At 43.2% G+C, this 25,127-nt stretch overlaps 2 protein-coding genes across 6 annotated transcripts; one reads left to right on the top strand and one right to left on the bottom strand.

The window, feature by feature from the left end:
• Positions 1–8,593, bottom strand: LOC121575153 (tubulin alpha chain). The gene is made up of 4 exons (XM_041888055.1): positions 8,495–8,593; positions 1,623–1,845; positions 1,384–1,532; positions 1–1,275 (listed from the first exon to the last, which is right to left on the bottom strand). Exons 1-4 carry the CDS (start codon positions 8,495–8,497, stop codon positions 295–297), a joined length of 1,356 nt encoding a protein of 451 aa, XP_041743989.1. The 5' UTR covers positions 8,498–8,593; the 3' UTR covers positions 1–294.
• A 6,060-nt stretch (positions 8,594–14,653) lies between these two features.
• LOC121575154 (tubulin alpha chain) lies at positions 14,654–25,127 on the top strand. 5 transcript variants are annotated; one of them, XM_041888058.2, is made up of 5 exons: positions 14,654–14,766; positions 15,903–16,125; positions 16,510–16,658; positions 16,765–17,691; positions 24,934–25,127. In XM_041888058.2, exons 1-5 carry the CDS (start codon positions 14,764–14,766, stop codon positions 24,979–24,981), a joined length of 1,350 nt encoding a protein of 449 aa, XP_041743992.1. In that variant the 5' UTR covers positions 14,654–14,763; the 3' UTR covers positions 24,982–25,127. The 5 variants fall into 5 exon arrangements, with proteins under 5 accessions (XP_041743992.1, XP_041743990.1, XP_041743994.1 ...); XM_041888056.2 differs by lacking the exon at positions 24,934–25,127 and having other exon boundaries at positions 14,655–14,766; positions 16,765–18,200; XM_041888060.2 differs by lacking the exons at positions 14,654–14,766; positions 15,903–16,125; positions 16,510–16,658; positions 16,765–17,691 and adding exons at positions 19,987–20,080; positions 23,430–23,652; positions 23,742–23,890 and having other exon boundaries at positions 24,007–25,127.

Below are 25,127 nucleotides of genomic sequence, written 5' to 3'. Positions count from 1 at the left end.
AAAACTCCAGTAATTTATTGTATATAACAGACAAAAGATGACAGACTGCTGAAGTGTAAAAGAATATGAAACCGTGAAAGGTAAAACCATTGCAACACCATAACATTCCCTGAACACAACCACAGCACATTTCATTAACCATTTTCGGTGCCAACAGAAAACATGAATATCTATGATGTGTGACAGTGTTTGCTAGCCATTTCCAACGCTAATAAGGAAAGCTGAGCCATGTAAACTTCTGACCAGTGATAAGCATGCTAGTGATATGACTAGGGTGAATCAATTCACTTCACTTTAATACTCCTCTCCCTCCTCCTCTCCCTCTCCCTCAATGGAGTCGACGCCCACCTCCTCATAATCTTTCTCCAGGGCAGCCATGTCTTCCCTGGCCTCAGAAAACTCTCCCTCCTCCATACCCTCCCCTACGTACCAGTGCACGAAAGCACGCTTGGCATACATCAGATCAAACTTGTGGTCAAGACGGGCCCAAGCCTCTGCCACTGCAGTGGTGTTGCTAAGCATGCACACTGCCCTCTGGACCTTGGCCAGATCTCCACCAGGTACCACAGTTGGGGGCTGGTAGTTGATACCAACCTTGAAACCAGTTGGGCACCAGTCTACAAACTGGATGGAGCGTTTTGTTTTGATGGTGGCAATGGCAGCGTTAACGTCTTTGGGTACAACGTCGCCACGGTACAGCAGACAGCAGGCCATGTACTTGCCGTGACGTGGGTCACATTTCACCATCTGATTACATGGCTCAAAGCAAGCATTGGTGATCTCAGACACTGAGAGCTGCTCGTGGTAAGCCCTCTCTGCTGAGATCACTGGGGCATAGGTGGCCAGGGGGAAGTGGATACGGGGATAGGGCACCAAGTTGGTCTGGAACTCTGTCAGATCAACATTGAGGGCACCATCAAATCGGAGGGAAGCAGTGATGGAGGACACAATCTGGCTAATCAACCTGTTAAGATTAGTGTAGGAGGGACGCTCAATATCAAGGTTTCTACGGCAGATGTCATAGATGGCCTCATTGTCTACCATGAAAGCACAGTCAGAATGCTCCAGTGTGGTGTGGGTGGTCAGGATGGCGTTGTAAGGCTCAACAACAGCTGTGGACACCTGGGGAGCTGGGTAGATGGAGAACTCAAGCTTGGACTTCTTGCCATAGTCAACAGACAGGCGTTCCATCAACAGGGAGGTGAAACCAGAACCGGTGCCACCTCCGAAGCTGTGGAAGACCAGGAAGCCCTGGAGGCCAGTGCACTGGTCAGCCTGGAGAGGAGGAGGAGAGATGTTTCAGATCATTATGGTTGGATAAAGATGCAGAATGTACAGAGATGTGGGTAGAGTGTAAGACATCATATAAATGTAAGTTCTCACCAGTTTGCGGGTCCTGTCCAAAACCAAGTCTATGATCTCTTTGCCGATGGTGTAATGCCCACGGGCGTAGTTGTTGGCTGCATCCTCCTTCCCAGTGATCAGCTGCTCAGGGTGGAAGAGCTGGCGGTAAGTTCCAGTTCGCACCTCATCTGTAAAAAGAAATACCTGTTACCTGGGGGCTCAAGACTAAGGAGATACCATAGTGTTATCATCATTGTTTCAAGACAAAGTGATCTTACCAATGACAGTGGGCTCCAGATCCACAAACACAGCCCTGGGTACGTGCTTGCCAGCTCCAGTCTCACTGAAGAAAGTGTTGAAGGAGTCATCTCCTCCTCCGATGGTCTTGTCACTGGGCATCTGACCGTCCGGCTGGATCCCATGCTCCAGACAATAGAGCTCCCAGCAGGCATTGCCAATCTGGACACCAGCCTGACCCACGTGGATGGAGATACACTCACGCTGGAGAAAGAGGAGAGAGCACAATTTAATTGGATCACACTGTACACAGTCGTGAATAGGGCACGACAGAGCCTCTTCCCCCTCAGGAGGCTGAAAAGATTTGGCATGGGCCCTCGGACCCTCAAAACGTTCTACAGCTGCACCATCGAGAGCATCTTCACTGGCTGCACCCCCACTTGGTATGGCAAATGCACCGCCCTCGACCGCAAAGCGCTACAGAGGGTGGTGCGGACAGCCCAGTACATCACTGGGGCCGAGCTCCCTGCCATCCAGGACCCCTATATCATGGGGTCAGATGAAGGCCCAAAATATTGCCAAAAACTCCAGCCACCCAAACCATAGACTGTTCACTCTGCTAACGTCCAGCAAACGGTACCAGCGCATCAGCTCTCGGACCAACAGGCTCAGAGACAGCTTCTACCCCCAAGCCATAAGACTGCTAAATAGCCAGAATGTTAAATAGTCAATTAATGGTACCCAAACTATCTGCACTGACCCTATCTTGCACTGACCCCTACGCACACTCACTAGACTATATATACAAACCATATACACATTCACTCACACACACTACATTGACACTCCCACACAAGATCCACACAATTCACATGCACTACATACGGTCTCGTGTAGCTCAGCATGGTGCTTGCAACACCAGGGTTGTGGGTTCGATTCCCACGGGGGACCATATGAAAATGTATGCACTCACTACTGTAAGTTGCTCTGGATAAGAGCGTCTGCTAAATGACTGAAATGTAAATGTATACGCTTGCGCGCATACCGACACACACACTTTTACACTCATCATTTGCTGCTGCTACTCTGTTCTCTTATTATTATCTATCCTGATGATTTGTCACTTTACCCTGCCTTCATGTACACACAGTACTACCTCAAACACCTCGTACCTCTGCACATTGACCTGGTACTGTACTCCCTGTATATAGCTCCATTCTTGTGCATTTTATTTTATTCCTCTTGTGTTACTATTATTCTTTTTAAACTCTGCGTCGTTGGGAAGGGATCGTAAGCAAGCCTTTCATGGTAATGTCTACACCAGTTGTATTCAGCGCATGTGACAAATAAAATTTGATTTGATTTGCAGGGGGCTGGGATGAAATACAGTAAGGTTGCATTTTTTCCCACACTGCAGCACTGCAGCTATTCCACACAATCATCCCCTCTGTTCTGAGCGCATAAATGGGTTTGAGAAAGTGGGAATTATGCCATGAAGAGGGACCACCCTGAACTGCAGTCTGCAGGAGGTGAGAGAGAGAGAGAGAGCGAGAGGACCAAAAGCTGCAGCATGACCATGACGAATCACGTAACCATCCCCCCACCTCCACCCACTCTCTCCTCTCCTCTCCTTCCCCCTCCCTTCCTCGCCCCAGCTTCACCCTGCCGTTACCAAGCGATGTGCTTACATATTTCGTTGCTAAGCAACTTGACACTAGTTGACGTGACGTCTCATGTTGCAAAATGGAAGACTATACAGGTTCTACAGTGCATTGATTTAACAGTAATGCCATTATAGGAATTGTAGCCTTTATGTGCAGCGAGTACACTTGAACCTGTGACTGTTATATCAAAAGTGCTTGTCTCTGGTTGGAAAGCAGCTGCCTAGAGGGCTAATCTAATCATGAACATGGAAAGACAAGGGTGCAGCTGGCTACAATGGTTTAAACACAAATGTACATTTAAGTCATTTAGCAGACGCTCTTATCCAGAGCGACTTACAAATCCATCTGCATAAGACCACTTCAGACGGAGATCTTATCCCTCCCCCTGTCAGGTCTCATTCTGGAGACCATATGCACCAGCGGAGATTAAGGATGAAGAAGCTCCCTACCAGCCTTCATTTACAGTTAACTAATAAAGTTCACCTGAGTCTGTTCTTTTCCTATGAATATTACAATGTCTACACTTTCCTCCACAAATAAAGAGTTAGATAATTTAAAATGGCCATTGGAACTTCAATATGGATGAACCTGTTCCACAATATCTGTAATGGGTTGGTAATGTTGGTTTGTTCCTATGTTAGAACTGTTGGGTACATTTTGTCAATGTGATCCCCTTTCTACTTCATTAATCTTGCCTTGTAGGCCTATCTCTTGAAGGACGGCCATAAGGACAGAGCCGAGGGAAGTAGGGGTGCTGATGGTGCTGCAGCACCCCCTGAACAATCAGAATAAATAAAAAAATATATAATAAAAAATACAAATGTTCACGTAAGTAGTTCACTGGGCCTTTACTAGTATTAGCGGCCCGAAATAGACATCTGTAGCGCAGGCCCCAATTTTTTTTCAGGATCTTCGCTTTGGCAAAAAAGGTAATTGTAAAATTAAGAACACTGTCTTACAGGATTCAATAGCTGGAATTGTAAGAACTGTTGCCTTGCTCTGCGATCGTGATTCTAATGGAATCCAGAAAGAACAAAACCCTGTCCTCAAACATTTACATCAAAAGGTGCAAAGTTATGGGCAAAGACACAAAACTCCCCGGAAGACAGCTGCACCAATGTGTCGGAGGAAACACCGTCCAGCTGGGGACCAAAGTCAGCTTGCAGGTGCCCGGCCCGCCACAAGGCTTCGCTAGAGCGCGATGGGACAAGGAAATCCAGGCTAGCCAAACCCTCCCCTAACCCAGCCAACGCTGGGCCAATTGTGCGCCGCCTCATGGGTCTCCCAGTCACGGCCGACTGTGACACAGCCTGGCATAGAACCCAGGTCTGTAGTGACGCCTCAAGCACTGCAATGCAGTGCCTTAGACCGCTGCACCACTCAGGAGGCGAATTACATATTTTTCTTGATCAAATAACATGGAAAACAACCACTTTTTGTGCAGTATTAATTTAACATCCTTACAAACCACTTAATGTAAATGTACATTACTGTATTATAGGCTGGTCATCTACAGTGCATTCGGAAAATATTCAGACCCCTTCCCTTTTTCCACATTTAGTTAGGTTTCAGCCTTATTCTAAAATTGATTAAATAAAAAAATGTCCTCATCAATCTACACACAATACCCCATAATGACAAAGTGAAAACAGGTTTAGAGACATTTTTGCAAATGTATTACAAATAAAATACAGAAATACCATATTTACATAAGTATTCAGACCCTTTGCTATGAGACTCAAAATTGAGCTCAGGTGCATCCTGTTTCCATTGATCATCCTTGAGATGTTTCTACAACTTGATTGGAGTTCACCTGTGGTACATTCAATTGACTGGACATGATTTGGAAAGGCACACACTTGTCTATATAAGGTCCCACAGTTGACAGTGCATGTCAGAGCAAAAACCAAGCCATGAGGTCAAAGGAATTGTCCGTAGAGCTCAGACAGGATTATGTCGAGGCATAGATCTGGGGAAGGGTACCAATAAATGTCTGCAGCATTGAAGGTCCCCAAGAACACAATGGCCTCCATCATTCTTAAATGGAAGAAGTTTGGAACCACCAAGACTCTTCCTAGAGCTGGCCGCCCGGCCAAATTGAGCAATCGGGGGAGAAAGGCCTTGGTCAGGGAGGTGACCAAGAACCCGATGGTCACTCTGACAGAGCTGTAATCGCTGCCAAAGGTGCTTCAACAAAGTACTGAGTAAAGGGTCTGAATACTTATGTAAATATGATATTTCAGTTCTTTATTTTTAATAAATTAGCAAAAATTCTACAAACCTGTTTTTGCTTTGTCATTATGAGGTATTGTGTGTAGATTGATGAGGGGAAAAAACTATTTAGTCCATTTTAGAATAAGGCTGTAATGTAACAAAATTTGGAAAAAGTCAAGGGGTCTGAAAACAATGCACAATACAGTAATTGAGTACATTGAGACATCAAGTGGTTTGTGATGATGTGGATTAGTTGATAGAGCATGGCGCTTGCAATGCTAGGGTTGTGGGTTCAATTCCCACGGGGGACCCTTACGAAACTGTATGCACTCACTGCTGTAAGTTGCTCTGGATAAGAGTGTTTACTAAAAAGGAATGAATAGACCATTTCAGTTTTCACATAGAAATAAGTTGCATTTGCAAAGTATTTCAAGAAACTGGAAAACATACACTACCAGTCAAAAGTTTGGACACACCTACCTATTCAAGGGTTTTTCGTTATTTTTACTATTTTCTACATTGTAGAATAATAGTGAAGACACCAAAACTATGAAACAACATATGGAATCATGTAGTAACCAAAAAGTGTTAAACAAATCAAAATGTATTTTATATTTGAGATTCTTCAAAGTACCCACCCCTTGCCTTGATGACAGCTTTGCACACTCTTGGCATTCTCTCAACCAGCTTCATGAGGTAGTCACCTGGAATGCATTTCAATTAACAGGTGTGCCTTGTTAAAAGTTAATTTGTGGAGTTTCTTTCCTTCTTAATGTGTTTGAGCCAATCAGTTGTGTTGTGACAAGGTAGGGGTGGTATACAGAAGATAGCCCTATTTGGTAAAAGACCAAGTCCATATTATGGCAAGAACAGCTCAAATAAGCAAAGAGAAACGACAGTCCATCATTACTTTAAGACATGAAGGTCAGTCAATCCGTAAAATGTCAAGAACTTTGAACGTTTCTTCAAGTGCAGGTAGCAAAAACCATCAATCGCTATGATGAAACTGGCTCATGAGGACCGCCGCAGTTACCTCTGCTGCAGAGGATAAGTTCATTAGAGTTACCAGCTTCAGAAATTGCAGCCCAAATAAATGCTTCACAGAGTTCAAGTAACAGACACATCTCAACATCAACTGTTCAGAGGAGACTGAGTGAATCAGGCCTTCATGGTTGAATTGCTGCAAAGAAACCACTACTAAAGGACACCAATAAGAAGAAGAGACTTGCTTGGGCCAAGAAACACTAGCAATGGACATTAGACCGGTGGAAATCTGTCCTTTGGTCTGATGAGTCCAAATTTGAGATTTTTGGTTCCAACTGCCATGTCTTTGTGAGATGCAGAGTACGTGAACGGATAATATCCACGTGTGTTTCCCACCGTGAAGCATGGAGGAGGAGGTGTGATAGTGTGGGGGTGCTTTGCTGGTGACACTGTCTGTGATTTATTTAGAATTCAAGGCACACTTAACCAGCATGGCTACCACAGCATTCTGCAGCGATACGCCATCCCATCTGGTTTGCGCTTAGTGGGACTATCATTTGTTTTTCAACAGGACAATGACCCAACACACCTCCAGGCTGTGTAAGGGCTATTTGACCAAGAAGGAGAGTGATGGAGTGCTGCATCAGATGACCTGGCCTCCACAATCACCCGACCTCAACCCAATTGAGATGGTTTGGGATGAGTTGGACCGCAGAGTGAAGGAAAAGCAGCCAACAAGTGCTCAGCATATGTGGGAACTCATTCAAGACTGTTGGAAAAGCATTCCAGGTGAAGCTGGTTGAGAGAATGCCAAGAGTGTGCAAAGCTGTCATCAAGGCAAAGGGTGGCTACTTTGAAGAATCTCAAATATAAAATATATTTTGATTTGTTTAACACTTTTTTGGTTACTACATGAGTCCATATGTGTTATTTCATAGTTTTGATGTCTTCACTATTATTCTACAATGTAGAAAATAGAAAAAATTAAGAAAACCCCTTGAATGAGTAGGTGTGTCCAAACTTTTGACTGCTACTGTATATCAAGCAAGTATTTGTATATTCCACAAGTATTATCAGATTAACTGTTTTGTACAGATAATTATCAGCATTGGGCCTTTACTAGTCCTGTATTAGCTGACCAATATAGCAGCACCCTCACCCCCAAGCTACTTCCCGCGGCTATGCATAAGACATTTGATGGAGATGCCAACAGAATGCCTAAACGTCCATACGTGCTAAGGCACCAAAGATAGGAGTCTCTTATATAACGCATATTATAGACTCATTAATAGACTACAGTATTCTTACTAGCTATTAAACAGGCAAAACGGGTGAAAAATGCTAACTATTAGAATAAAGCTCTTCTCAGCGTAACACATTTCAAGGTGCACGTCACACGACCATGAAAACGCCGAATTCCATCAATGCGGAAGAGGTTACGATTAAAAGAGATCTGGAATGTTCTAACTTCTATCCCAGGTTCGTTAAACGCAAATTGAGATATTCGGTAGTCAAACTTGAACTTGGCAGTATTTTATGATAGCAAATTATGTTAAATTACAAGTAAGTATAAGATAATTGGGGTTAATTGAAACCAAAGTGTATTTATCATCCTCCGTCCGTAGCCCGCCAAATGTTACGGGCATCAATTCACCTCAATCACCTTTCAGCTTTCATTTTCCAGCAAAGCGACAATGTAATGGTTTTTTTAATTGAGTCGACATGAGATACACTTTCACTGTATCATTTCGTAATAAACCTACAATTGAAAATAGGGTTCCATAGGCAGACAGTTTGAACCATAGCCTATCCTATTATATTCTGGTGGTCAAATAAATCAGTGTCCACTGATTTCAGCCATAATATGAAATTCCAGCCACAATTTGAATGTCGCCGTATACATAGTATGCAACAAAATGTTAGGATATGTAAAGTTACATTGATGGAATGGATGAGTTGCTATAGCACCACCATCACTAAAATGAGAGATGCACACCACATAAAGAAATCAACAGACTACTTTCTACATTTCTGTGGTAATCTGTACTCACCATTTTTAAAGTTTCTACAATTTTATCTTCGGATGAGAGCGATGTTACTTTATGCGACAGCTAAGAGTCGATGTAGTAACTGACCTCAAACACCGTGGCGCGCTAGTATTTGTAGTATAGCAAGGAGGGCTGATCCAGCATACATGAATAAATTAATATATTAGGAAGAGGAGAGGGTCAAAACGGAAGGCCTAGGTGTGAGGCCTATGGTGGGAGAGATGCAGCAGGTAACACTGTACAGTTCCCCCAGCCCTGTGAAAATAGTTGCATTGGTCCTGTTTGTTGTTTTAACAAGAGTTAGGAGAGCCATTTGGAGTATGGTCAGCATATACAGTGCATATACAGTGCCTTCAGAAAGTATTCAGACCCCTTGACTTTTCCACATTTTGTTATGTTACAGCCTTATTCTAATTTTTTATATTTTTTTGTCCTCATCAATGACCCCATAATGACAAAGCGAAAACAGACCTCAGACTGGGGCAAGGTTCACCTTCCAACAGGACAACGACCCTAAGCACACAGCCAAGACAACGCAGAAGTGGCTTCGGGACAAGTCTCTGAATGTCCTTGAGTGGCCCAGCCAGAGCCGGACTTGAACCCGATCGAACATCTCTGGAGAGACCTGAAAAAAGCTGTGCAGCAACGCTCCCCATCCAACCTGACAGAGCTTGAGAGGATCTGCAGAGAAAAATGGGAGAAACTCCCCAAATACAGGTGTGCCAAGCTTGTAGCGTCATACCCAAGAATACTCGAGGCTGTAATCGCTGCCAAAGGTGCTTCAACAAAGTACTGAGTAAAGGGTCTGAATACTTATGTAAATGTGATATTTAAGTTTTTTATTTTTAATACATTTGCAAAAAAAATGTAAACCTGTTTTTGGTTTGTCATTATGTGGTATTGTGTGTGATGACAAAAAACAACAATTTAATCAATTTTAGAATAAGGCTGTAACGTTATAAAATGTGGAAAAAGTCTAGGGGTCTGAATACTTTCCGAATGCACTGTACATGTAGGCCTATTTTGATATTATTTAATTGTTTATTTATTATTTTATATTACAGAGTTCTTTGTTAGTTTATTTGAGTCAGTGAAATTTGAACCACAGCATCTGCAATTTTAGAACCCCACTCTGTAGTCAATACCAGGCTAAAAAACGTTCAGATATAGGCTATATACAGGGATCCTGTTCACAAAGACCTAGTCTGGCATCAACCCCTTTCAGCACCAAATCAAAATCAAATCAAATGTTATTTGTCACATGCGCCGAATACAACAGGTGTAGACCTTACAGTGAAATGCTTACTTACAAGCCCTTAACCAACAATGCAGTTTTAAGAAAGAATACCCAAAGAAATCACAAAAATATACAATATAAAATAATACGAAATAATAGTAACAAATAATTAAAGAGCAGCAGTAAAAATAACAATAACAAGGCTATATACAGGGAGTACCGGTACCGAGTCAATGTGCGGGGGCACCGGTTAGTCAAGGTAATTGAGGTAATATGTACATGTAGGTAGAGTTATTAAAGTGACTATGCATAGATAATAAACAGAGAGTAGCAGCAGTGTAAAAGAGAGGGGGGGGGGGCAATGCAAATAGTCTGGGTAGCCATTTGATTAGATGTTCAGGAGTCTTGTGGCTTGGGGGTAGAAGCTGTTTAGAAGCCACCATGAAGGCAGGTTAGCGTTTTCGTCATGAATCTTGTTCTGGAGGCAGCTCTGCAGAATTGTCACTAGCTGGCACAGCCACAAAGTCATGAAATCAGATTTTAAACCACAGGAGGTTGGTGGCACCTTAATTGGGGAGGATGGGCTCGTGGTAATGGCTGGAGCGGAATTCATGGTTTCCATGTGTTTGATGCCATTCCATTGACTCCGTTGCAGACATTATTGTGAGCTGGCCTCCCCTCAGCACCTTCCACTGTTTTAAACCTATCCCAAACCTTAACCACACTTCTAACCCTAATGCCTAACCCTAACCTTAAATTAAGAACAAATAAATGTTTACAATATAGCCAATTTTGACTTTGCAGCTGGCCCATCTAGCGGATATCACTCAGTTCTGCCTCCAGGACAAGACTCATCCCAATAAACGTAAATCTGCCATGCAATCAAACATCCGATAATTATTCTAGGCCTATTTAAGCAACTGATTCGGGGCCTTAATCCCATGTACTTGAGTTGCTCAAATCTCTTCCATTAGAGACTTGCATGACTCATTTTGTACAGTATTAAAGCATCTTGCTGCAGAGATAAGTACATGAATAAACACAACCAACGGAAACCCAGCTCCTCTGGAACCCTGCTGATCTATTAGAGAGAATCACATTCAATATTCAGGTTCTACTAGCAGATGTTACCAATGACCCTATTGTCTGCCACACACCCTGCAGAGCCCCACTTACAAACCATGCATAACAATCACTAACACATATTCATCATCATCATAATCATCATCATCACTTGGTTTTGTTTTTTATATGGCCATGTGGTTTGACTTCTGTCATATTTAGGCCTAAATGCAGTTTCTCTTTGTTCAGCATTCATACACTTAATTGGGATATTGATTCAAATTCAACTGTTCCTGTCATATTCATCCATGGTTTATCATCAAAGGCTTGTAGTAGCTGCCCAGTGACACAAGCCTACCAGACGAGCTAAATCACTTCTATGCTCGCTTCGAGGTAAGCAACACTGAAGCATGCATGAGAGCACCAGCTGTTCCGGATGACTATGTGATCACGCTCTCCGTAGCCGATGTGAGTAAGACTTTTAAGCAGGTCAACATTCACAAGGCCGCAGGGCCAGACGGATTACCAGGACGTGTACTCCGAGCATGTGCTGACCAACTGGCAAGTGTCTTCACTGACATTTTCAACATGTCCCTGACTGAGTTTGTAATACCAACATGTTTCAAGCAGACCACCATAGTCCCTGTTCCCAAGGACACTAAGATAACCTGCCAAAATTACTATAGACCCGTAGCACTCACGTCTGTAGCCATGAAGTGCTTTGAAAGGCTGGTCATGGCTCACATCAACACCATTATCCCAGAAACCCTAGACCCACTCCAATTTGCATACCGCCCCAACAGATCCACAGATTATGCAATCTCTATTGCACTCCACACTGCCCTTTCCCACCTGGACAAGAGGAACACCTACGTGAGAATGCTGTTCATTGACTACAGCTCAGCGTTCAACACCATAGTGCCCTCAAAGCTCATCACTAAGCTAAGGATCCTGGGACTAAACACCTTCTTCTGCAACTGGATCCTGGACTTCCTGACGGGCCGCCCCCAGGTGGTAAGGGTAGGTAACAACACATCTGCCACGCTGATCCTCAACACAGGGGGCCCTCAGGGGTGCGTGCTCAGTCCCCTCCTGTACTCCCTGTTCACCCATGACTGCATGGCCAGGCACGACTCCAACACCATCATTAAGTTTGCTGACGACACAACAGTGGTAGGCCTGATCACAGACAACGATGAGACAGCCTATAGGGAGGAGGTCCGAGACCTGGCCGTGTGGTGCAAGGATAACAACCTCTCCCTCAACGTGATCAAGACAAAGGAGATGATTGTGGACTACAGGAAAAAAAAAGAGGACTGAGCACGCCCCCATTCTCATCGACGGGGCTGTAGTGGAACAGGTTGAGAGCTTCAAGTTCCTTGGTGTGCACATCACCAACAAACTATCATGGTCCAAACACACCAAGACAGTCGTGAAGAGGGCACGACAAAGCCTATTCCCCCTCAGGAGACTGAAAAGATTTGCCATGGGTCCTCAGATCCTCAAAAGGTTCTACAGCTGCACCGTCGAGAGCATCCTGACTGGTTGCATCACCGCCTGGTATGGCAACTGCTCGGTCTCCGACCGCAAGGCACTACAGTGGGTAGTGCGTACGGCCCAGTACATCACTGGGGCCAAGCTTCCTGCCATCCAGGACCTCTATACCAGGCGGTGTCAGAGGAAGGCCCTCAAAATTGTCAAAGACTCCAGCCACCCTAGTCATAGACTGTTCTCTCTGCTACCGCACAGCAAGTGGTACCGGAGCGCCAAGTCTAGGTCCAAAAGGCTTCTCAACAGCTTCTACCCCCAAGCCATAAGACTCCTTAACAGCTAATCATTGCTACCCGGACTATTTGCACTGCCCCCCCCACCCCCACCCCCACCCCCACCCCCCTCTTTTACGCGGCTGCTACTCTGTTTATTATTTATGCATAGTCACTTTAACTCTACCTACATGTACATATTACCGCAATTACCTCGACTAGCCGGTGCCCCCGCACATTGACTCTGCACCAGTACCCCCGTATATAGCCTCCCTACTGTTATTTTATTTTACTGCTGCTCTTTAGTTATTTGCTTTTATTTTATTTACTTAACACTTTATTTTTTTTATCTTTAAAAAATGCATTGTTGGTTAAGGGCTTGTAAGTAAGCATTTCATTGTAATGTCTACACCTGTTGTATTCGGCGCATGTGGCAAATAAAATTTGATTTGATTTGATTTGATTAGTAGCTATAGATTCATGGTATAGGAGTAAAATAAAATAAATTCTTCATAACAGCATTCTTCCTGACCATAAATAAGATGGGTATGCACCTGCTAACATACACTAAGAACACAGTTAGGCTATTTACTCATTCATGCTCAACATCTTGATATTTGTTACGGGGTTTCATCCATGTTTCAGTCTATCCTAAAGGGGAGGAAAGTGTAAGTGGTCCATCTGTCTGTGATTGTTGAGTTGGGATGGGATGCAAGTCAGGCAGACGAGCAGGGAGGGGCAGTCAGGAGAATCTGATGCAGCTGTCTCGTTCAAACACAGCCCCCATCTCTTCCTTAATCCCCTCGCCCTCAGTCCGATATTATTGAAATTATGAGTGTGTGTGTGTGTCGAGGGGTATTCAGTGTGTGTGTGTGCATGTGAGTGTGTGTGTGTCGAGGGGTATTCACAGGGAGAGGAGAGGGCAGACAGCTGAGGGGCCATGTGTTTGCTGGTAACTAACCACAGTGACACATCAGTCACATGATCCACTGCAGAGGAGCGACGTCACTGCAGCAAAATCTTGAACAAAGAGGGGCGGAGGTCTGGCCAGGCAGACTAGGGGGGAAGCGGGGGTTAGAAGAAGGAGGTTGGTGCAGAAAAAGTCATACTCTATTGTAATACATGAATTAACTCCTTTTAAGAGTCTGGCCCCTTCAAATTTCTGTCAAGCATCTATAACTTCTCATCCTTTCAATTTTTATATTTATTTTGATGGAACCCTATTTTGTTACCCTTTTTCAATTTTATGTTAAATTGGCATGAAAGTATTTTCATGCACTTGAATGAAAATGCTGTCTTTTGTGAGATTTTATACTGGTTTGCATCCTCTCCATCTCAATTAATTTACTTTGTATTTGAATGGCATCTAATGACAGAGGCGATATGTCTAATGTGGTGCTAGATATTCTACTCTACATTTTAGAACAGCGCTGTATTGTTGGCACAGAATTTAGTTCAGCACACAAAGCTCAAGGAGATTTGGGACTAAATAATTAATTGACTTACAAAATAGAGTGCATGTGGGGCCGTGTGTTTGTTTTGAAGGGGTTAGATTTGATCATCTTACCCAGGCCTGTCTTCATTTCTTTATTTTACATTTAAGTCATTTAGCAGACGCTCTTATCCAGAGCGACTTGCATGCATTTTTCATACTGGCCCCCCGTGGGAAACGAACCCACAACCCTGGCGTTGCAAGCGCCATGCTCTACCAACTGAGCTACACATGGGATTTATAGTATCTCATGTAGGCTTATGTGCAGTGTCATCCAGCAAAAAGCACTCTATAAAGGGTGTGTCCATTACTGCTATTTAGACCTCTGTAATGGCTTAACAGACTACAGAACATAATTTACAAAACATTGCTAACCCTTTTTCATTATTGTCACTTTCTCACTCTCATTGAGCTATATTCGATCTACAGTGTTTATTAGGCCTACATATTTTATTTCGCCTTCAAAATTATAATAATATAGTAATAAAATTAAAAATAACGTCATTATCTGCAAACATGCTTTGTCTTTTGTCAGCGAGTCTGGGCTGTGGCTGTGTGTCGCTGCCTGGTTCAATGAATGAGAAAGCACCGCCCTCCTCCTCCCCTTCCTCCGCCTCCTCCCGCAGTGGCCCGCGCCCTCACTGCTGTTGTCTAGAGAAGAGTGCACTGTTCATCTTTTCGGCGCCTCTATCATACCTTTCCTCATAAAGCAATCAAAATGGTGAGCCGTTCATTTCATTATTTAAAAAAATATTTGTATAGTATAATTTTTTATTTATTACAATTGGGTATACAAATTGTGAGATGTTCCATAATGAGACAGTGGTTATGGTACATTTGCAATGACATTGTCGACATTTTGATTATGGGCTGCTAGAAAGGATGCATGGATCTTGTAGGTCAAGAATGTTCTATTATTCTTGAACGCGCGTGCGTTTAGTAGTTGCCTAGAGAGTTGGTGCTGATGTTGAGTTTTGTTGAAAGATGGTTTGTAGTGTTGAAACCCACGTTTTTTATAGGAACATCCTAAATGGCATCTATATTAAAACAAGTGTAGGCTAATTTAGAAACACACGCAAATCGAAAGCCATCTGTAATGGACTGCTCTGCCACACAAACCAAGCCACTCCCTAAAGAAATTTGGAAAGGGTGTGAATTCAGTCATATAAAAGGCGAAGCATGTGTTGGCCAAATCCAACCAGTTTGTTTATGCCTATGTATAATATCATTATAATAGGCTGTTATGTGTAATTTATCAGAGAAATAGCCTGTTATAGAAAAATGAAATAAATGTAAGGTAAATATTTTTGCTGAAATTCAGAAATGTCACATTAATTATTAATATTGCACTCAGTGAGGTAGGCTAACATCCACCACACCATTTAGCACACTACATTTATTTTTAGTCTCTCAGCATGTTTTTGTCCCTGCAGAATGGCACCAAATCTGACTTGGTATTTCAAAAATGTATTTTTTTAATGGTATCAGCAGTTATGACCCTTCTAGCAGGTGCTAGGCTAGCATATTGAGAGTGACTCTGTGTAGAACACATTCAGACATCAAGGGCAGGTTTCCCGGACTCAGATTAAGCCTAGTCCTGGATTACAAAGCATGGTCAATGGAGAATCTCCATTGAAATACCTTTTTAGTCCAGGACTAAGATTAATCTGTGTCCGGGAAACCGGCCCAAAAGAACACATCTAGACTCCAAAGGTCTCATTATTACATCTTTTTTTTAATGGTCTGGTTGTAATTTACTATACATTTATTGGAATGTGATTATGAGAAGTTAGGACACTTGCCTCAATTACATTTATTTTTTAAATGAATTATATACTTTTCTATTTTTTGAACCAGCGTGAATGTATCTCAGTACACGTGGGTCAGGCTGGAGTCCAGATGGGCAATGCATGCTGGGAACTCTACTGTCTGGAGCACGGGATCCAGCCCGATGGTCAGATGCCCAGTGACAAGACCATCGGAGGAGGAGACGACTCCTTCAACACCTTCTTCAGTGAGACTGGAGCTGGCAAGCATGTCCCCAGGGCTGTGTTTGTGGATCTGGAGCCCACTGTCATTGGTAAGATCACTTTGTCTTGAAACAATGATGATGACACTGTGCAACACACTAAAAACAAATGGTTCTATATAGTGCCAAACATGTAATAGCATAACACAACAGATTAGATCAATTGGAATGACACTCTCACTTACGGTTACACAAAAATAACTGTGCGCAAACCACGCCCCCAAATATTATAATCAGCCACATTTTAATTATCACTAAAAGAGTAAAGAACCCTTTTTTGAACTGCAAAGGACCATGGAAGGCTTAAAGGGTTATTTGGGTCAGTATGGTTCCACATAGAACCATCACCCTTCCCAAAGAACCTTTGAGGAACCCTAATTTTTTTGTGTGTATCAGTCTTGACTTCTTCAGATAAAAGCGCTTTCTTTGTTCCAGATGAGGTGCGCACAGGAACTTACCGCCAGCTCTTCCATCCTGAGCAGCTGATCACTGGGAAGGAGGACGCAGCCAACAACTATGCACGTGGGCATTACACTATCGGCAAAGAGATCATTGACATGGTTCTGGACAGGACTCGCAAACTGGTGAGAATCTCCAACAACCTCTAGTGATGCCTTATCGTACATCCTGTATATTTCTTGTCGTTGTCCAACCATAATGATCTGAAACATCTCTCTTCCCTCTCCACAGGCTGACCAGTGCACTGGCCTCCAGGGCTTCCTGGTCTTCCACAGCTTTGGAGGTGGCACCGGTTCTGGTTTCACCTCCCTGTTGATGGAACGCCTGTCTGTTGACTATGGCAAGAAGTCCAAGCTTGAGTTCTCCATCTACCCAGCTCCACAGGTGTCCACAGCTGTTGTTGAGCCTTACAACGCCATCCTGACCACCCACACCACACTGGAGCATTCTGATTGTGCTTTCATGGTAGACAATGAGGCCATCTATGACATCTGCCGTAGGAACCTTGATATTGAGCGTCCCTCCTACACTAATCTTAACAGGTTGATTGGCCAGATTGTGTCCTCCATCACTGCTTCCCTCCGATTCGATGGTGCCCTCAATGTTGATCTGACAGAGTTCCAGACCAACTTGGTGCCCTATCCCCGTATCCACTTCCCCCTGGCCACCTATGCCCCAGTGATCTCAGCAGAGAGGGCTTACCACGAGCAGCTCTCAGTGTCTGAGATCACCAATGCTTGCTTTGAGCCAGCCAATCAGATGGTGAAATGTGACCCACGTCACGGCAAGTACATGGCCTGCTGTCTGCTGTACCGTGGCGACGTTGTACCCAAAGACGTTAACGCTGCCATTGCCACCATCAAAACAAAACGCTCCATCCAGTTTGTAGACTGGTGCCCAACTGGTTTCAAGGTTGGTATCAACTACCAGCCCCCAACTGTGGTACCTGGTGGAGATCTGGCCAAGGTTCAGAGGGCAGTGTGCATGCTTAGCAACACCACTGCTATTGCAGAGGCCTGGGCCCGTCTTGACCACAAGTTTGACCTGATGTATGCCAAGCGTGCTTTCGTGCACTGGTATGTAGGTGAGGGTATGGAGGAGGGAGAGTTCTCTGAGGCCAGGGAGGACATGGCTGCCCTGGAGAAAGATTATGAGGAGGTGGGCGTCGACTCCATTGAGGGAGAGGGAGAAGAGGAGGGAGAGGAGTATTAAATACTATGCCAAATTCACACATTCCTATGTGACCCAGAGCTGAGAATGACTGAATTGTTTCCACTACACTCTTAGAAAAAAAGGTTCCAAAAGGATTCTGTCCCCATAGGATAACCCTTTTTGGTTCAAGGTAGAACCATTTTTGGTTCCAGGTAGAACCCTTTTGAGTTCCAAAAGGGTTCAACCGTGAATCAAAAGGGTTCTACCTGGAACCAAAAAGGGCCCTTCAAAGGGTTCTTCTACAGGCACAGCCAAAGAACCCTTTTAGGTTCTAGATAGCACCTTTTTTTCTAAGAATGTATGATTCTGCCTTGAACAACCAATATAATGAAGTATTAGGATGGTAAGGTGTAGTCTACAACTCTTTTAAAATATGCTCACTCACAAAGGCTGATGTCCTTGCTTCATCTGTGCTTTTGTAGCGAGAGCCTAATAAAATGATCATCAATAAAGAAGGTTGTTCTCTGTCTCTGTTATGACATCCAGTAGCAATGTTATAAGTCACATACAGATAAGTGACCACAGAGTAAATTGATATCAGTAGGTTTATATACGCAAGTGAAATAATTATTTAGCTAACATTACTTTTATCTAGACTAAGCATGTCTGTCTCTGTCAATGCAGTATGTGGCAAAGTTCTGTTTTCATACTGATGAGACATCTGTAATGTTATATTCTTCAGCAGGTCATTTTACATATTGTTATCCTCAGCAGTTTGCTAATGTAGTTTAACTGGTAGATAGAGATAGATAGAGGACTCATCTTTGTATCTGTGCCATTAAAGCGTCTGTGACAGTATGTGCAGCGCCATTGAGGCAAAGTCCATTTTGAAGTAGTACATTTTGTTCTTCATAATTGGCTGATCCATTTGTAAAAAAAAATTGCCAATTAGCAGATGCTCTTATCCAGAGCGACTTACAGGAGCAATTAGGTTTAAGTGTCTTACTCAAGGGCACATCGACCTTTCAGTTACTGGCCCAACGTTCTTTACCACTAGGCTACCTGCCACCCCATGACTGTAACAGGGTCACCAGGCGGGATCAGCCAATGAAGTTGGAAGTCCCACCCAGTTGACTACATTAAAATGGTGGAAGCCCCCAATGGCGCTGCCCATGCTAATATTTGGCCACTAGAGGCCTCTATCATTCTCTATGGACTGGTGCAAGACTTTATAAACAATATCTATGACGAGATTCATAATCAAAAACTCTGGCTCCCTTTACATTTAACATTTTAGTCATTTAGCAGACGCTCTTATCCAGAGCGACTTACAGTTAGTGAGTGCATATATATATATTTTTTATACTGGAATCGAACCCACAACCCTGGCGTTGCAAATGCCATGCTCTACCAACTGAGCTACATACCTGCCGGCCATTCCCTCCCCTACCGAATTGTGCGCCGCCCCATGGGTCTCCCGGTCGCGGCCGGCTACGACAGAGCCTGGATTCGAACCAGGATCTCTAGTGGCACTGCTAGCACTGCGATGCAGTGCCTTAGACCACTGCGCCACTCGGGAAACCCTTCTGTGGTTTGCGATGGTTCTAGTGTCTGCTGTTTCCTGAGTAAGCCTACACTGTACCAGAAGTACTCCACTGACAGATCACTGTCCATGCAATAGCAAGGTTATTATAGTAAACTAAAACTGAAACTAAAACTAATCATGAAAAAATCTATTTAGTAAAATGAAATATTTTATTAAATATATAAAATAATTAATAAACCCATTTGAAAAACTAAAACTATACTGAAACTATTATCCTGGACTCTAAAACTAACTAAAATCAAATTTAAAACCATCATGAATTATGTTCAGTTTAATATTTCAAGCTACTGAATCTGGCGGGTAAATGCTGCCAGGAGATGGCGATGTCTGAAATAGGCTTAGTTTGTGCATCACTATTAGTCTCTCTAGACCAGCGGAGAACAACTTGCCCCTCTCATTGAGGACTTCAAGTTCAAGGCCTACCGGGGTACTACAGGCAATGTTTTCCGAAAGCAGGATCATGGTCAATATTAATGGGTATAAACAAAAATCAGAACACAATCATGGTACCAATACTTGCTTCTATTTCACCAGATGTATGTCCTTGAACCAATTATTTAAAAAATTGGACACAGAAGAAGTTATAAGGATCCTTTGCAGCCTGCAGTACCCCGGCCGGCCTTCAACTTGAGATACTCAAAGAGAGGGGGCAGCACTGAGCTAGCCTGCAACGTCACCTCCTAGAGTAGCTCAAACTGCATGCAACGTTTCCAAAAAAGCCTCCATGAAGCAAGATGGCGACACTGATCTTCAAATGCGCCACTAAGACCTCACAAAGGAAACAATGAGGTGATGTAATCGATGGCTCCGTCCATTCTTTTTACAGTCTAAGCTCTAGACAGACGGGTTGCTTGCCTAGTTTACGGTGCTCCAAGGTCTGGGATACTCGAGACTACATCACTATCAGCTATCACTAGCTAACATTGAAAGAATCGGCTAGGTAGCTAACTTGATTCTTCTTATATGTCTCTACTGAGGTGAAAAAGCATTGGATTGGTGTAAACATGGGTGAGAGAGTTTCCTTTCACCATATTTTTTTAAAAACCAGTCTCAGCGCTATTCCTATTAAATCCAAGTCATATTGAGATTAAATTATAAAGTCAAAGGGCTAATCAGCAGTTTTCGTAAAAAGCTGAGGGATGGGGCTGGAGAAATGTAACCACTCTAAAATGCATAGAGAGAGCTATGGATACAAAGACCGACCATCCATGATATCCAAAATTATTGTTTTACCCATGTTTTGAGGCTTTACAATGTTTGTTTATATTTACTTTGTTTACAAACATTGGAGTAAACAAGCTTATATGTTGGGTTCTGATGGGTAACGACATTTGAACTAAGCTCATGAGGCACGTATAAGTTATATTCTTCAAGAATCAATGGGTACATATCATTAATTTATAAGTCCAAAAATGGATGAAGCAACTGATGATTGCCCCTTTTAACCTAACAAAACCTATGACCTGACCCTCCACCTTATGTATTACTGCCCCCAAGCTAAAAGAAGTGACATCCCAAAAAACTATACAAGACAAATGGCTCCTAGCCTGGCCCACGCATGCTTTCAGTCCATAACACTAAAACTAAATAATACAAAAACGAAATATGCATATTTGTATATAACTGAAACTAAATAAAAAGTAGAAAATCAGGTCTGAAAACTAACTGAAACTAAATTAAAATCGAAAAACTAATATAAATAAAAACTTAACTAAATAAAACCCCAAATTATAATAACCTTGTGACCAAGCAGACTTTTTCTCTTCTTCTTCTTTTTTTTTTTTACCACGAATAGGCCTATATCAGAAGATGGTTTCAAAGGTTAGGCCTACATTGTTATCATTTTCAAAGCAATCTGTTATCAAAATAGTTTTCAAACCTCACTCTTGATGTGTGAATTTGCTTATCTTCACGGCATTGCACTTTGGTTGTAGGGTCATGGCTAGAACGAATCCAGCTTTTGTCAGAATTGACTTTTCGTAGCAGGTTTAGGAGAGTTTACCCAGCAGATTAGGTGAATTAACATGGCATGTTAGGATAAAGGTTAGGGTTAGCTAAAATTCCCCAAAAAACAAAAACAAAAAACAACTTTTGACGTAAATTTTACAAAAGATGGATCCCATCTAGACATAACATGGTTGGTCGTAGGGTTAACACTCTTTTCACGCCTCTCCTTCTTCCGTGGTCATCACTATTCACGCAGTCCTACATGTTCAAATGGTCCAATAGAACGAGCAAAAACGCCTATTTCTTTCCAGGTGGGCGGTACATTTCAGTCCAAAGGCCGCCCAAATGTAGCGAACCGTCATAATCAGTAGCCTATATAAAGTCCCACCCTGACACATTGCTGAAACGTCTCACATTAGACTCCTAAAGGTCGGTCTGTGAGAGTTTGTCGTTAATCTACGGTTTCTTATTTCATCTTTACTGCTCTTTTAAAACTCCTCATCTTAGACATGGTAAGTTTGAATATGAAAATGACTGGAATTGTGATGTAGACTTCTTTAAATGTGGTGTCATGGTCGCATAATAAGATTAGGTTATGGATTATCAATCAAACATGACACCATAATTAATACCTGTTGCCTTTATCTTCTGTTGTCTAATACACACATATTTTTTGTTGTTGTTGTAAAATATACTTTTTTTTCACACCGTGACAATCAGACATTATCCGATGTGACACAAATAGCCTACATTTGAAAATTCCATATTATGATTTCCTTTGTGTTAGGCTACAAAAGTGACGCTTTTAACACGTTGTAGGATGACTCCTCTGTCAGTTCTAGTGCTGCGCCACATATTCAAAGGCCTTTTATTCCTTATGTAGGGCGGCGCATAGGCTTCTTTCCTTCTCTCCCCTCGCTTCTTGACCATAGTAGGCTATTCTTGCTTTTTTTGCATTGCGGAAAGTGGCACGCGGTTGTAGCATACATGTGTCGTGGTCATATTTATAACTAGTATACAGTGCAAAAGCAGTAAAATCGGAAATGATTTGACACACCATCGAGATGACTTAATCATGTGATTTATAGGTGAGATTTTTTATTTATAGCCTGTCGCCGGTGAAAGTTCGAGGGGCAGGACCTTTTTATAGAATAATAAGGCAGGTGTCATGACATTCTTGTCAATACCTGAATAAACCGGGCAATTCAGACCACGTGGTGCTTTCTCATCTTGTGTAAATAAAGGAAACTAGACTGGCTGTTCCAGCCTATATCAATCATTATAACCCGATTCTATAGTAGGCCCTAAGTCCCTTATAGTCCCTTATAGTCCAGAGGCAGAGACCTGTAGTACACTTTATTTTAGACTACGCCATTTCGTTTAGTTGGAAAGGAGAGTTGCCCATTAAATGGCATAGCCTATTTGCCTCAATCTGAATAAATTGAGATTCAATTCAATTTTTTTAGGGCCACTGAAAAAAAAAACTCCTCTCTTCAGAGTAGGCTACAGTGTCACAGTTGTGGAATATCAGCGATCTTTTTCCGCCCCATACATCGCGCTAATCCTTGCCATGCTGATTTTCATCAACCTTACATTGAGGGACAGCTATAATCACTCCCATTGTCATGAGCACCAAATGGTGATGGCATGGTTATGACATGACTCAGAGGACAGTGCCATAGCCAATAACACAGATATAACAGGTCAATCCTGAGTCAATTATTTCTCATTGTTTGATTAGGCCACATTTATATTTAAATCATTAAAATGACAGTCATTGACATGTAGTAGCCTAAATTATACAGTAATAGTCACCCAAACTAGTTTTAATAATGGTCTTGAAGTGTATCCTTAAATTGTGTCTAAATCTTGATTAAATTCAGAAGAGGTTAAACCCCTCAATGATTTAGGGCCATGAGTAGACTTACTCCACTCCAAAAGCTGCTGCCTGTGGTCATGCGCTTTCTCAGCAGCACCAACACAGAGCAGGTCTGTCTCACCCATAGCTGCATATAATCACTGAGTCAGGTGACCTGGGTGTGCTGGTATTAGAGCCAAAGCTATGCATAACTTGAAAACATACAGGTACACATGAAGGCTATTTTAATTTTTTTATAACTGAAACTCTTATGTAGGAAAGACTACCAATATCTGAGCACTCAATTTTACATGATTGTTCTTTCTCCCATAGCGTGAGTGTATCTCCGTCCATGTGGGCCAGGCTGGCGTCCAGATCGGCAATGCATGCTGGGAGCTGTACTGTCTTGAGCATGGGATCCAACCGGATGGAAAGATGCCCAGTGACAAGACCATTGGAGGAGGAGACGACTCCTTTAACACCTTCTTCAGTGAGACTGGAGCTGGCAAGCATGTCCCCAGGGCTGTGTTTGTGGATCTGGAGCCCACTGTCATTGGTAAGATCACTTTGTTTTAAAACAATGAGGTTCTGGTAACATTGGTATAGCTCCTTATTCTTGAGAAAAGCTAACGGATCTTTCTCCAGATGAGGTGCGATCTGGAACTTACCGCCAGCTCTTCCACCCTGAGCAGCTGATCACTGGAAAGGAGGATGCAGCCAACAACTACGCCCGTGGGCATTACACTATCGGCAAAGAGATCATAGACTTGGTTCTGGATAGGATCCGCAAACTGGTGAGAATCTCCAATAACCTTTAGTGATGTCTTATTGTACATGGTACATCCTGCCTACTGTCTTCCATTAACAATAACCTAAAACGTGAAACATTTTCTCCTCCCTCTCTCTCCAGGCTGACCAGTGCACTGGCCTCCAGGGCTTCCTGGTCTTCCACAGCTTCGGAGGTGGCACCGGTTCTGGTTTCACCTCCCTGTTGATGGAACGCCTGTCTGTTGACTATGGCAAGAAGTCCAAGCTTGAGTTCTCCATCTACCCAGCTCCCCAGGTGTCCACAGCTGTTGTTGAGCCCTACAACTCCATCCTGACCACCCACACCACCCTGGAGCATTCTGACTGTGCTTTCATGGTAGACAATGAGGCCATCTATGACATCTGCCGTAGAAACCTCGATATCGAGCGTCCTTCCTACACTAACCTGAACAGGTTGATCAGCCAGATTGTGTCCTCCATCACTGCATCCCTTCGATTCGACGGTGCCCTCAATGTTGATCTGACAGAGTTCCAGACCAACTTGGTGCCCTATCCCCGTATCCACTTTCCCCTGGCCACCTATGCCCCAGTGATCTCAGCAGAGAAGGCTTACCACGAGCAGCTGACTGTTTCAGAGATCACAAACGCCTGTTTTGAGCCATGTAATCAGATGGTGAAATGTGACCCACGTCACGGCAAGTACATGGCCTGCTGTCTGCTGTACCGTGGCGACGTTGTGCCCAAAGACGTTAACGCTGCCATTGCCACCATCAAAACAAAACGCTCCATCCAGTTTGTAGACTGGTGCCCAACTGGTTTCAAGGTTGGTATCAACTACCAGCCCCCAACTGTGGTACCTGGTGGAGATCTGGCCAAGGTCCAGAGGGCAGTGTGCATGCTTAGCAACACCACTGCAGTGGCAGAGGCTTGGGCCCGCCTTGACCACAAGTTTGACCTGATGTATGCCAAGCGTGCTTTCGTGCACTGGTACGTAGGTGAGGGTATGGAGGAGGGAGAGTTCTCTGAGGCCAGGGAAGACATGGCTGCCCTGGAGAAAGATTATGAGGAGGTGGGAGCAGATAGCGTGGAAGGAGAGGATGAGGGAGAAGAATACTAAGAATCAGGACATGTCAGCCTGTCGCAACACATTCAACCATTTCCCTCTAAACATTCCTCATGCAACCATGTTTTGCTGTCCCTTTGTAACCTTCACTTTTAAATCTTGCGCTCTTCTTTATTGCAATAAAAGTCAATTTCAGTGTT

The sequence above is a fragment of the Coregonus clupeaformis genome, chromosome 10, assembly GCF_020615455.1.
Source record: "Coregonus clupeaformis isolate EN_2021a chromosome 10, ASM2061545v1, whole genome shotgun sequence".
NCBI lineage: Eukaryota > Metazoa > Chordata > Actinopteri > Salmoniformes > Salmonidae > Coregonus > Coregonus clupeaformis.
The sequence above is the reverse complement of the archived record's forward strand: the minus strand, read 5'-3'. Positions and strand labels throughout refer to the sequence as shown.